General features: G+C 33.8%; 1 protein-coding gene across 2 annotated transcripts; it reads left to right on the forward strand.

Moving 5' to 3' along the window:
* Window positions 1-5,438: 5,438 nt before the first annotated feature.
* LOC126713413 (uncharacterized) lies at window positions 5,439-14,395 on the forward strand. Of its 2 annotated transcripts, none has more exons than XM_050413166.1 (16): window positions 5,439-6,434; window positions 8,863-8,984; window positions 9,095-9,183; window positions 9,260-9,292; window positions 9,484-9,577; window positions 9,870-9,918; window positions 10,007-10,107; window positions 10,753-10,817; window positions 10,981-11,477; window positions 11,551-11,638; window positions 11,734-11,874; window positions 12,159-12,721; window positions 13,093-13,231; window positions 13,317-13,385; window positions 13,475-13,627; window positions 13,829-14,395. In XM_050413166.1, exons 1-16 carry the CDS (start codon window positions 6,208-6,210, stop codon window positions 13,940-13,942), a joined length of 2,544 nt encoding a protein of 847 aa, XP_050269123.1. In that variant the 5' UTR covers window positions 5,439-6,207; the 3' UTR covers window positions 13,943-14,395. The 2 variants fall into 2 exon arrangements, with proteins under 2 accessions (XP_050269123.1, XP_050269124.1); XM_050413167.1 differs by having other exon boundaries at window positions 5,440-6,434; window positions 9,876-9,918.
* The last annotated feature ends 431 nt before the right edge of the window (window positions 14,396-14,826 follow it).

Genomic DNA, 14,826 nt, shown 5'->3' on the forward strand with positions numbered 1-14,826 from the left:
CGACGGTTATATTAGCTTTGATTTTGTTTAATAAACAATAGGAAGTACAGTCAAAACTCAAAGGTAATCTTAAATTGACAACCCCTGGTTGTCCTTATCCTAGTCCTAGCTGGATTCATTTCCTACGAAGACCAAAGCTATAGTCAACCACTCAATTAGCTCTGCTTTACATTTTCGGGTCCCTTATTTGGGATCTGCTTCTGAACAATTTTTTTTTTAGGCCAAGTGGATCCTTGTGAACAATGAGCGAGGAACTCGTAAAGTCCTAAACACAAAAAAAAATCCATCTCAGAAACACTATATTCATGCATGCTTGGAAAGAAATGTATCCTTGTCACATTAAAAAAAAAGTGTCTTTATGTGATTTTCATTAACTTAATTGGTTATGTAGCAATGATTTGATTCGAATCAAAACTGTATCTTCATGGAGAATCTCTTCAAGTTTCATATTTGCCCAAGTATTTTTTATGTATTTAATCTTAGAATTCGACATTTACATCCCCAATGTGTTGATTGTAATGATTAAATTAGCCATTAGTTGCATGTGTATTAAGTTTATAATAAATAATAAATATATTATTTATATATGTTTATTTATATTTGTTTCATAAATTTTATAAGTGTTTGCAATATGATAAAATACACAACATATATAAAAACAATTTACAATACAATTCATGATTTGAGAATTATGTTCCCAACATCAACAACAATTTTAACAAGTATTCCTACTTTAAAGTTAACACCATTTTTGATAACCCGGTAGAGGGTGAATCGGGTGATGGTGTTATAGCGCCTCATATAGGAAATCTCCAAGTACTCTAATTTTATGCTTGCCCATTTTAAAACTATAAGCACCCTGCATCTCCATTAATATGAGAATTGTTTTCTCAGTCTAACTAAACACCCTGCATCTCCATTAATGTGAATGTTTTCCCTAAACCCACAAGCTCAAGACTCTAGGATTAAGACCAATTACAATCATGCAATAATGCAAACCCAAGGAAATAGGTAACCTAGGAGACACTGATTTTTTGTTGCATAATTAAGAGCATTAAGTTTCTGTCCACAAGCATCTTCTCATGTCCACTTTCTCTCCCACCATTTCAGCATTGAAAGTACCCATCAAATAAGCTTTTGAAAAAGCCATCATGCATGTTAGATATTAGCTCCCATTTCTTATAGGTGGACAGGCACATGTCAAAACTTTTAACTCTATGCTCGCTACCAATTCAATTTTATTGGTGCTAAGGGATTTCTAAAAAGATTCCTTAACCATGTCTTTCTATGTAACAGTGATGCACTAAGATATTGTGGCCCTGCGTGTATCCCGCATATCAATTTGATAAGTGACAGATACTTATTTTCAGTAAAAAAGAAAAATAAACATAATTTGGCATTAGCTAGGGTTTTGCCGGCCCTAAAAATGCTGCACAGAGAAATTAAATGAGGTAGTATGACTTTACATTTTTCCAGTTCATGAGCACTTGCATTAAGGCTGGTTATGTCGAACTTACATAGTTTTAAACGGAATAATTAATAACTACGTGACTTGAAAAGTTGTCAATTTCACGTTCTAACCTAGAGTAACTTTATTAATAAAAATGAGGTCTCCAATTTGTGACTTGAGCATGTACCTAGCTACAATACCTAGGATAGATTGGTTTCCCATTTTCCACACAGAGAGAGAGAGAGAGAGAGAGAGAGAGAGAGAGGAATGAAAAACGAAGAAAAGATTTCTAAAGCTACATTTTTCATTATTTGACAATATAATCCTACTAGGTCCAACTATTTCTGCATGTACTTGACATGGAATATCACCAAAAAATTGAAAAGAAAATCGAGCTTTTTATGGGCTTGCTACATCAAACACTAATAGCATAATATTACTTTGATTTTTATATGTTGATAAAGTATCTTTTTTTCTAGAAAGTTGCTTTACTTTTTTTTTTTTTTTTTTTTTGGAGAAAAAGTTGCTTTACTTATTTGTGATAAGCACAAACAATTTCAAATGGTGTAATAGATAGCAAGACACCTCAGAAAAAGGCAAAATTGCTTGCATGTGCACACATGAACATTGAAAAAAAAGAAAGAGGGTAAAGCAGAGAAGAAGCAAACCGAAGCAAACCCCTCTTTAGCCAATATGCAGCACTTGTTTCCATCGGATTGCGGGTGGCTACTTATTAATTAAACAAAAAATTTAGGGACATACATTTTACCATACACTTTATCATAACTTAGACACATGTAAGTAGTAATTAGATTACTTTGCATTAAGCACTAATAGTAGACCCATATGTAGATGATGTAATCCAATCACAAGTTAACCCTTAATGTGATGGTCACTCTACAAGTATATATGTTTGTGGGGTGTGAGGGGCAAGGGTTAGGATTCAAGTCTTTAAGAGGGAGTTTCACACCATATACACTTACATTAGGTTAGAGTAGAATTTCAATTTTGTATATATATATATATATATATTTATATATATATATATATATAAATAAAAAAAGGCTCTTAATTAAATGTTAAGGAAAAAACATGTTGCGCATACACTTTTTACACATTTGTATACATGTGAAAAAAAAAACAATTGAAATTGTGCGTTGAATGCACAATTTTTTCTTTTTACACATGTCAGTATGTATGCAAAAAACGAATTGAAGTTGCACATTAAATCATGTCTTCAACACATAATTTCAATTGTTTGTTCGTATGTGTGTACGGATGCGTGTAATTAACACTGCCCACATGCTAAATATGGTTATTGGAAAAAATGGTTTGGGTACTATTATCAACCATAGCGCATAAAAATGTGTCACGGACGTAACTAATTTCCATATATATATATATATATACAGTATATAAAATACTTCCATGTCAAAGACTCAAAAGGGTCAGTGTAAAGTAGGTTACCCTCTGTCACCATGTCACGTGCAATGTTGAAGGGGACTTGCATAGGGGTACATCTTTGCCTGACATTTTATGCGGTGATGCATGCATTACACAGTGGGTGCACGTTTATCATTTCCTTCTTGACATGGCCCCATATATATCAGCATTGTGCATCATTCCCAATAGACTGTGATTGAGGTTGAGGGGGGATGAACCAATGCATAGCTAGCTAGAGCCTCAGTTGTTGGAACAGCCTGCCAACCCAGAGATGGGAAGCTTCAAATCTGTAGGCATATATGCCCTCTGTGGAGTTCAACTCTTCTTCACATGGTTTTATGTGCATGGGCTTTACTCATATTTCCTACTTTTTTTGGTAGAAGAATATTTGCCTTACAAATAAAGGAATAGGATAAATTACTCTTCATTGTTTCCAAAATTTTAAATTATTTAAAATATAATATTCATACTAACCATTATTCTAAGTTCTAACAAATAAAAATAAATTTTTTTTTTTTGCTTAACAAATAAAAATAAGTTATAGAATACTGTAGTGCAAAAGCAAGATATTTAATTTACTAAATTTCATATTCCATATGGTACTACACATGCATGATTGTAGTTATGCATTAATTAACTAATGCATATGCGGATATGCCATTCTAATTACATCAATATATATATATATATATATATTTTTTTTTTTTAAGATAGTTACAATATGTTGCTAATCTTGCTATTCCAACTCTCTTCTCCTTAGACCTTCAAATATTTTGTGTATAAAAATGTACCAATTAAGCTACAATACTCTTGTTTATTACATCAACATACTTAATGCATGCATTTGATTCAACATATATTGTGAGTCATTAGCAAATGTGACAAAATTATTGTCATATCTAGCATTATTGTTGCTTATGTCAATATATAAAATAACTACAAGTTTTATAGTTCAACTAGTGCGTCTTAATATTTTCAATAGAAACGTCTATAATTTAAATAATTCAAATTTTTATGTGTTGTAACATATTATCAAATAGATAAACAATTGACCGCATCACAATTTAACATGATGAAGTAAAACATTAAAAAAAAAAAAGTACTTAAAAACTCTAGCTGAATGTATAATGTCATGTTTATAGATTGCTTCATCATTTAAGATTTGAATAATTTTCAAGGTTTTAGTAAAAAATTGAACTTAGAACATGCTCTTAAAAAAAAAAAAGTTTAAAACACAACAAAGTTAACAATATTTTTAACAACAATTCAGGAGATAGACTGTGATTGATATACAATAAATATAAGAGGAAAGATTTGTCCACAACATTTTCATAATAAATTTTAAGTAGTAAGTTATTATTGGTTTTAATATATGCCTACTACTGAAATAACTTTTATGTCCACCAATAACAACTTAACACTTAAAATTTTTTATGAAAATATTATGGACATAATATTTTTTTATTTTCCTAAAAATAATGTTAATAACAGTTCTAATAAGAGCACTAGCATTGGGGGTGTAAACACTCTCAATTGCTATTTTATAACCCAAGCCACCCAAAACTCACTCCATCCGAGTTTGTAAACTTAAAAAAATTTGCAACCTATGAATAGTAAGGTTGCATATGTTGTAAAAAAAAAAAAAAAAAAAAATTAGTTTAATCTTGTGATTGTATGTAAAGAGAAAAAGTAAGTGGGAGGAAAAAGAGAGAGAATAGTATTTTATATTATTTTATTAGGTAGTTTATATTATTTTATTTGGTTGTATGTAAAAATAAAAACTAGGATGTAAAGTGAGTTGTAAAATGAGTTGGTAAAATAAATAAAATAATGTTGAGAATGCAAAATATATATATATATATATTTTTTTCCTACTTCTCCGAATGCTAATGCTCTAAATTAGTAAAAATGATACGATGCTAATGCCCCATGTTTGTAAAAATGATACTACACTAATGGATAGTGCTTGTGTTCCATGTTTTTGTCTGCATTTGACACGCTACAATGTGAACATATATCCGAATAGCATCGTGTCGGACACTGAAGGTTTCACCACACTACACTAATCACCTCAATAAATTGTGGAATTAACTGTATCTCAACATTATCACGTTACGGAAAATTATATATGCAGAGAGATATCCTATGATTAAAAATGCAAGTTGGTGCTGTTCATCAAACAAAAAAAATGCAAGTTGGTGCGTCCACTTGCATCTGCGCCGTCTAAAGTCAGCAAGAACGGCGTGGATAATCCTGAAGTACTCCACTGAGTACTGTACTGTACCGTCCTGTCTCCCTAGTCCCTCCTCCTCACAGTATTTTCGGCTGCGTCATTTACAAATTCACCCCCCACTGGGTGGTCCCCACTGCCTCTAAGTTAGTAAAAAGGTAAATCCGTAAACTGCCAAAACCGAAACATTAATAAACTTTCAAAATAGTGACACGTAACAACCTTTACAATTACTCTCTGAGAGAATTGTCTTTTTGTCTTTAAAAACCCAAAAACCGAGGGAGAGGGAGGCCTCAAAAGGCGGGAACAAACTTCACCACCACCATTCCCACTATTTACTATCCTCACCCATTAATTACCACCATTTGTCTCTTTCTCTCAATTCTCAATCTCTCCCTGCACTACTACGTCTCTTTCTCACACTTCTTTCTTTCCTACATATATATGATGGCACCGCTTTTTGCTTTCATTACCACTTTCCTTTCAGCCCACGCCAGTAGTCTTTCTTAGGATCCATTTCTTTCGCTCCCTATAAATACGTACTACAAAAATCTCATTCACACACAAACAGAGAGAGAGAGAGAGAGAGAGAGAGAGAGAGAAAAGAAAAGAAAAGAAAGGACGTGGTTTATTTCTTATTGTCAAAATTCCGTTAGATCTGCTATTGTTGTCCGAAAATATATTTAAGAACCAGTATTCAAGTTTTTCTCAAATTATTTTTACATAATTTGTTTCAAAGTGATGGATAATTTATGTAGCGGTTAATCAAACAAAACTCTAACCTATTGTAGATCCTTTTTCCTTGTTCCATTTCCGAGTGAAAAGTACTTTTTTCTCTCTGTGTGTTTTCCGTTTCACTGTAAAGCGGTTAATAGATCCTTTTTCTTTTTTTTCATTGTTCTATTTCCTAGTAAAAAAAAAATACTTGTCTCTCTGTTTTTACGTTTTCCATCTCTACGTGTTTTTTCTATTGTCACTGTAAGGCGGTTATCAAAGCAGAAACTCTCCAGTTTTATTTTTTGTAGTCTGTTTGGTTACAAGTTTCTGGTTTTCCTGGAGTGAAAATTGCGGTGTGGAATTGAAAATGGAGCAGAAAAGCGTATTGATATCGGCGTTGAGTGTAGGGGTGGGAGTGGGAGTGGGAGTGGGGCTGGGTTTGGCTTCGGGATCACAAACCGTTGCCAACTGGACCGGAAACGGTTCTGCCTCTAACGCCGTTACTCCTGACAAGATGGAGAAGGAGTTGCTCAGGCAAATTGTTGACGGCAGAGAAAGCACCGTCACCTTCGACCAGTTTCCCTACTACCTCAGGTCACCCTTACCATTTCTCCCTTCTTCTTTTTCCCCTTCTTCCACTTCTATTTTTCTTCTCTAATTTTAATTTATGTTCTCAAAATAAAACTTAATTTTTTAAAAAATGAATTAATTTATATTTATTTTAGCCGATGTGGGATTGGGAACAGGGAAGACAATTAATTTATGCACGCTACTCAGAATTTATTTAATCTATTTCAACGACAAAATTACAAAATTTAACGGAGTTGAAGGCTGAAATTTAAGTTAATTTGATTTAAAAAATGTAATTAGAAAAAAGAAGAAAAAGAAAATTTTTACATTAATTGTGCATATATATAATTTGTGATCATTGATTTCGTTAATAAAAAATAGAAATGAGTCAATTGAGATTTACAATTTAATATAAAGCCACTAATAAACTCTAAATATGTAAATTATTTTTAATGGTAAGAAAATCTTTTTAAAGATAAATAAATAATGAATAATAAACGTTTAAGACAATTATGCTGTATAAATAAATATAATAAAATATTGTGGATATTTTATCCTGCTTGTTTTGTTTGCACTCTCAGACCTCGAGAATGGAAGTATGTTTTTCTGTGAAATTGTTGGTTTAGTAGAGTAATTTGAGGAATACTGTTTATAATTTTAAAAAATAAGTAAGAGTGAAAAAATGTATGAAAATTTGTGTAATATTGTATAAAAATTGAAAATAAATTGTTTAACCACTTTATGAAACGGTCAAATTTTAGAGGAGGATTTTGCTTCTTTGAATATTCTAATTCTATACACTTTTTTTAAAGTAATATTTGTTGATACGATATTGATTTTGATATTGTGGGGCTTTCAGTGATTGTAGATACGGAGCACCATGTAAATTAATTTAATGGGCCTGTTTGGATTTTGTGGGTATGCTGGTTGTAACACCAAATTTTGTTTCCTTTTAATAAAATCTGATGGAGATTCTGATCCTTTCACGTGTATTGTTGTTCCTTGGTCTTCGATTCGAGTTGAATTTCTTGGTTTCCAATGCCTGCCTCTTATTCTAATATATTCTTATTATTATTATTATTATTATTATATTTATGGGGTAGTGTACCTTCCCGATATAGCAGTCTACTAGCTGCCAAATTGGTGTGGTGGCTAAGAATTATTCTATTTTTAGAAACCATTTTTATTGTTCTGTTCCATTTACAACACTTTGGTTAAAGAAAAGGGTCTGGTTCAACGAATGCCTAGGAAGTCAAGTTAACTTTTCTCTAAAGAAAAAGGGTTAATGTCTTAATTGGGATGGGAGAGCAATGTTAAGGATAAAAGTGGCAAGTTATAGACTAAAGTACATTGTTTTCGATACAGTTTGGGTTATTTTCATTTTGATCTTTTATGTGTCAAAATTTTTATTTTAATTTTTTATGTTTGATTTTGTTTTTATATTGGTTATATCATCTATTTTTGTTAGTAATTTAATGAGTGTCGCATAAGTGATGTCCATTGTCACCTATATAATTCTAGATGTCACTAGATTAGTAACAAAAATAGATGACATGGTCATTATGAAATTGAATCAAATATGATTGGTCAAAATTAAAACTTGAAAACATTAAGGTTTAAAATGAGAGGGAAAAAAAATTATATATTTTAAGGGCCAGAAGTGTACTTTGATCTAACTTATAATTGATGCAACATCACCGCACTATTTTTATCCTATGCTATTAAGAACTTGCTCTTTTCATTAAATTGTGAAACAATTTGTGTAAGTAGATTTATTGTAAAAGTTATGATGATAAAACTACAAGATTTATTCCATGATACCAACTAAATTATCCAATTAATCCCATCATTATATTGGCTTAGGATCATCTCTATTTGTTCTTAATAGGCCTGAGGGTTATTGGAGTGTGTTGATTAAAAGTTCGATTGTTCCATGTAAGATGTGATACTCTCTATTATTTTTGTTCGCTTTCTTAGAGCATCAATAAATGGATGATCATATGATCAAATAATTATCATGATGTTACAATTGGTCAGTCATAAGCATTAATCCAGACTCTTTTCCTAATACTAAGGAAGGTCTTCATTTTGTGTGTAACATGATGGCTATACCGTGCGCTTGAACAAAAATTGTTCTCAAGTCAATTTGTATAATGCTTTATATACTTAGATTTTACCAGTTAAGTGGAATTAATGACAAATATTAGCTGCATCAAAGTAATTTTCTTTGTTTTGACTTACATATTCTAAAATGGCCCCTAAATTGATCACTAAGTTCACCATAACCATATGGTCTTGTATGGTTATATTGAATGTCAATGTTACAAGTTTTAGTTAGTGCTTTAACTGAAGAAGCTTCACAGTGTTGTCTGTGCACTTACCGTTAAGACTAGTGTCCTTCAACTTTATTACGCAATTTCTGATGTGCTTATTTGGCTGGTTGCAATGACAGTGAGCAGACACGGGTATTGCTAACGAGTGCTGCCTATGTCCATTTGAAGCATGCTGATGTTTCCAAGTACACACGAAATCTTGCTCCTGCAAGTCGAGCTATTTTGCTCTCAGGACCTGCAGGTTGGTGGTTATCTGGGCTATAATGTATACCTGATCTGGCATGGATATAGTATGTGATTGCACTCAAATTTTTCAGACAAGTAATAATCACAATAATTTTTGTCTTGAAGAACTTTACCAACAAATGCTTGCCAAGGCTTTAGCCCATTTCTTTGAAGCGAAGTTACTACTGTTAGATGTAACTGACTTTTCACTGAAGGTTAGCATCTGATGTTGTGGGTTTCTATGAAATTCGCTTTTGTGTACTAATAATTTGAATGGTTGGGTTTGAACAGATTCAGAGCAAATATGGTAGTGCCAAAGATTCTGTAAGATTTTCCTAATCTATAATGAGCTATTCTTGTGTGGTGTTGCTGGTGTATGGATTGTCTTGCTTACGTTCCCAATGCTGTCATGATCCTGGAGCATTGAAATTTCTGACAGCTTTTTTCTGATATGATGAGTTACCTATTGAACTTCCTTCATTTTATTTCCTTAAATTTGTGATCTTGTTTTGTAGCATTTCAAAAGGTCCATTTCAGCATCAACACTGGAGCGGTTGTCTGGCTTCCTTGGATCATTTTCAATTCTTCAACAGAGGGAGGAACCCAAAGGTATAATGGAAAGATGGCTGTTTTTCATGTTAGTGAACCACGTTGATGAGTGGTGACTGCTTTCTTATCATTTGATTTACACATTATGTACTTCAGAGTTTGTTTTACAACCACTGTTGCAGAATCTGGTAAGTCTAGTTTCCAGGATATAGGAATTTGTTTACAGTATTTAGGTAGTATAACATGTAAATTGATATTATCATGCTTGACTAAATTAATATTTTGGTTTCCTTTTTTTATATGCACATATGCTATTATTCTCATCTGATGCTGTAGCTCTGACCAAGTTTAGTTTCAGGTGCAATACGGAGGCAAAGCAGTGGGGTGGATATTGGTTCAAGGTATTTTACTGTACATATTCATAATTGAAGACAAGGGAAAGTAGTAGTTTTCCTCTTTCCTCATTTCTATGTTGTCCTATATTCGCAGGCCAACAGAAGGTTCTTCACTTCCTTCTAAGCTTCGCAGGAATGCCTCTGCTTCTGCTAATATCAGTAGCCTCGTTTCGCAAAGCACTTCAACAAATCCAGGTTTTGCCACAATATATATTCCTGATCACTATGTGATTCTACAAGAAAGTACAGGGAATAATGTTGTGTCTCATGTATGATACATAATGTTGTGCTATTGATGCAGTTTATTAACACAAAAGTCATGCTCTGTGATGCATATGTTTACTCCTACAATTTTCAATGTTTAACAAGAAGTTCAAGTTATTACCATGCACATTATTGTCTGTATTCTGTTTTTTTGACAACTTTGTGCATCTATTCACCAAGGATCTACTGAAGTTAAAATTGACTGCAATCGTTTTCATGCAATGAAGATTTAGGAACCTTTTTTGAGGGTGATTCAATTTGGTATGTTGTGTTACAGATGCTTTAAATGGCTTACATGCTATTGAAGTTTCAGCTAACTGATGAAAGGTTGACTCGCTGTATGGTCAATGATTTGTTTTGGGATCAGATGTTAATTAATATGGATTTAAGTGCAAATTCCCTTTATGATGTCTTTTCCCAGTCAATCAAGCGCATCTGTCAGATTAATTATGAATTTTTGCATTGATCAAATTTAAACGGTTAGGTGTTGAATATATTTGTTGAATGCTTTTAATTTATTTATATGCTTTCTGCTGCTTTTGATTTTTTTTTTTTTGGTGTCCTTTAATTTTTTAGGTCCTCTCAAGCGCACAAGTAGCTGGTCCTTTGATGAGAGGCTTCTTATACAGTCTCTTTATAAGGTACTATCTTTTTGTCATGAATTTCAGCAGTAATTCTTTTGTTACCTCCTACAGCTACCATGTATTGTCCATGAAAATTTGGCTAGGCTTTTGTAGGTTTGCATTCACTAATAACTTCATTAAGATATTGAAAGGTGGGAATCCATGTTGAATTCTTTTGCAGGTTTTGTGTTATGTGTCAAAAACCTTTCCCATTGTGTTGTATCTTAGGGATGTTGATAAGCTCTTGTTTAGATCGCAAAGGATATATAACTTGTTCCAGAAAATGTTGAAGAAACTGTCTGGATCAGTGCTGATTCTTGGTTCACGAGGTCTAGATCCTGATAATGACTATAGAGATGACGATGAGAGGCTTACTGCTATATTCCCTTATAATATTGATATCAGGCCTCCAGAAGAGGAATCCCATCTTGTCAACTGGAAGTCTCAACTGGAGGAGGATATGAGGATGATCCAGGTTCAGGACAACAAAAACCACATCATGGAAGTACTTTCATCAAATGATCTTGATTGTGATGATCTGGATTCAATCTGCATGGGAGACGCAATGGTTCTCAGTAACTACATTGAAGAGATTGTGGTGTCAGCTATTTCTTATCATTTAATGAATAACAGGGATCCTGAATACAGAAATGGAAAACTTGTTATATCATCTAATAGGTAAGATTAACATTTTTAGGAATCTCCCATCACTATTCAGGTTCATTTACTTACAATGTTTGTCGTGGAACAGTTTATCCCATGGATTGAGTATATTCCAGGAAGGAAATTCCAGTGGCAAAGATACATTAAAGTTGGAAGCGCGAGCTGAAACATCTATGGTCTGTTAGACTTATGTTTATACATTAAGTTGAAAACAACAGACGTGCTATAGTACCAGTATGAATTGTTTGTGCTACTTTTCTATTGATTGCAGAATGCAGGAGGGGAAGGGGCTGTTGGCATGAAGCCAGAAACAAAAGCTGAAAGCACAGGGGATAATAAAAGTGAAACAGAGATATCAGTTTCATCGCCAAAGGCAGATAGTGATAATTCAGTTCCGGCTTCAAAAGCTCAGGTAAGCCCTTTTTATATATAATATTTCCCCCTTTTTGTAGAAAACCTAAAGGTGTCCTAAACACCTGCACTAGTGTACGCGTGATAAACTATCTTTATTTGAACAATATTGCAAACCACCAAATACTTGTAATAAAAACTATAGGTATTCTGAGGTTAAGTCTCATGTTATCATAGTAACATTGCAAGTCTCCAATTTCTCTACTGTAATTTTTTCATTCTTTTTTTTTTTTTTTTTTTTTGTTTATTTATGTTTAAATGTTTCTGAATTTCACTTTATAACAGGAACCTGACAATGAATTTGAGAAACGCATTAGACCAGAGGTTATTCCAGCAAATGAGATCAGTGTAACATTTGCTGATATTGGTGCTTTGGATGAGATCAAGGAGAACCTTCAGGAACTGGTAATGCTCCCTCTTCGAAGACCTGACCTCTTCAAGGGAGGCCTTCTGAAGCCCTGCAGGGGAATATTGCTATTTGGCCCCCCTGGCACTGGAAAGACAATGATGGCCAAGGCCATTGCCAAGGAGGCTGGAGCAAACTTCATAAATGTATCCATGTCTACCATCACTTCTAAATGGTTTGGTGAAGATGAGAAGAATGTTCGAGCTTTATTCACACTGGCAGCTAAGGTCTCTCCAACTATTATATTTGTGGATGAAGTTGATAGCATGCTTGGGCAGCGGACCAGAGTTGGGGAGCATGAAGCCATGCGGAAGATAAAAAATGAGTTCATGACTCACTGGGATGGGCTCTTGACAAAACCGGGTGAGCGCATCCTTGTTCTTGCTGCAACCAATAGGCCATTTGACCTTGATGAAGCGATTATTAGGCGCTTTGAAAGGAGGTATTTCTTTTTGTTCTGCCATTAGACTTGCTGCCTGACATTATTGAGTCTCCTTTTTTGCATTGCCATTCTAAATTTTCTGTAGGAATGAAATTTATCTTTTTCCATGTTTAATCTAATAGACTTTAATGTTACAGCTCTGTGAGAATGCTGTTGCTCTGAAGATTTTGTAGCATTATGTTATTCTTTTGTTGGCATGAAAGCTAACTGTAAAATCTCCATATCTGGTTTCCCAAAGAAACTCATAGTACTATTAGTCTCTTATTCAATGCTTCAACTTATAGTTTTGTATTCCCAACAGAAACATAGTAATTATTCTGCAATCTCTTAGAATATCATCTGCTTATGGTGATGCCTACTTTGTTGAACAGAATTATGGTGGGGTTGCCATCCGTGGAGAACAGGGAAATGATCTTTAGAACACTCTTGTCAAAGGAAAAGGTAGAAGAAGGACTAGACTTTAAGGAGCTAGCAACTATGACAGAAGGCTATTCTGGAAGTGATCTCAAGGTTGGCATCTGATATGTACTTTTGATTCTGTGATGTGTAATTGGGTTTGGGTGTTATTTGATTTGGCATAATTGTTTATATACAGAATCTCTGCACTACAGCAGCGTATCGACCAGTTAGAGAGCTTATACAGCAAGAGAGACTAAAAGATTTAGTACGTGTATTATCTATTTTAAGCTGTCACCTGAATGCTTCATGGAGCAACTCTAATTTATGTTCTACTTGTAAAAATTTTTTTTGCAGGAGAGAAAGCAGAGAGCTGCAGAGGGGAAAGAAGTCCAATCTGTAGTAGGGCAGAATTCAGGAGGTGCTTCCGACACAAAAGAAGGTCAGGAGGAAAGGGTAATTATCCTCAGGCCATTGAATATGGAAGACTTCAGGCTGGCAAAGAGTCAGGTAAAATAGCTCTCTTTTTCTCTCTAACATCTGGGTTACTTTGAGGTGTCATTGGTTTTGGATTTTTTTTGGGATATATAGTGGTCCTGGACTACAAGGAACAGGATTTAGTTTCGTTAAATATGTATATATGTCCTAGCAACTGAAGTTTTTGTTATTATACAAATGCTTAGTCCATTCCATTCGCTATTTGGAATGTAGGTTGCTGCAAGCTTTGCATCTGAGGGATCTATAATGGGTGAGTTAAAGCAGTGGAACGAATTGTATGGAGAAGGGGGTTCAAGGAAGAAGCAGCAGTTAACTTACTTCTTATAATGGAGCTGGTCAGAAGATTGTTGTAAGAATAATACCATGCACATGAATATTTAAGAAATGCTGATGGATAAGCCTCAACTTTTGACCACAACGTTCTTCTTCTCCTTGGTAACAAGGAGATAACAATCAACAAAAAGATTGGGAAGAAAACAAATTGGAAGAGAAGTTTATCCACTTGACTAGTCCTTTATCTCTAGTAATTGAAAATATGGAACCATCCCATCGTGTAATATTATTACCTTAGTTTTACTTAGGATATGTGTGTATAATGCTTCAGATTGAGCTTGTTTACTTTGTGCTGCTTGATTCTAAGAATAAGAACAAAAGCCACTTCTATTAATTCTTGTGGCTTTGCCTCCAAACAAAAACTATTCTTTGTTCTTTTAGCGGTATTGTTAGGAAATACTTATGCTTTAGAGAATCTTTATGAAATTGTTTGAGCATTATTTAGCATCTTAGACAAACTTGGAAAAATCCCATGTCACCGACTTAAAATCCAATATGTTCGAGCACTATTGTTTGTGCAATATGCTTTGTGACGTCGAACTAATATGAGGGAAGTTCTCTTAAATTATCAAAAAGAATTTTAATAATGATAAAGGATCACATATGGCAAAAAAAGAGACAAACTTTTATTTGGTTTATTTCTGGAATATTGTATGGAAAAATAGCAAAAGTTAGTTCCGAAGGGAACTTTTGTCTTAAAATGGCCTACAAATGCTGCTTCACGGCATTCGCATCTTTTTTTGAACTGATAACTTCTTCCACAAGCGGCGAAGCCACATGCCCCCCTCCCCCCTCCAATTTAAAATTTCTACTATAGCATAATTGGTAAAATGATATGGGCAGTGGGCACACTCAAAAATTATAACCGCCCACCTATT

This window comes from Quercus robur, chromosome 2 (assembly GCF_932294415.1).
Source record: "Quercus robur chromosome 2, dhQueRobu3.1, whole genome shotgun sequence".
Taxonomy (NCBI): domain Eukaryota; kingdom Viridiplantae; phylum Streptophyta; class Magnoliopsida; order Fagales; family Fagaceae; genus Quercus; species Quercus robur.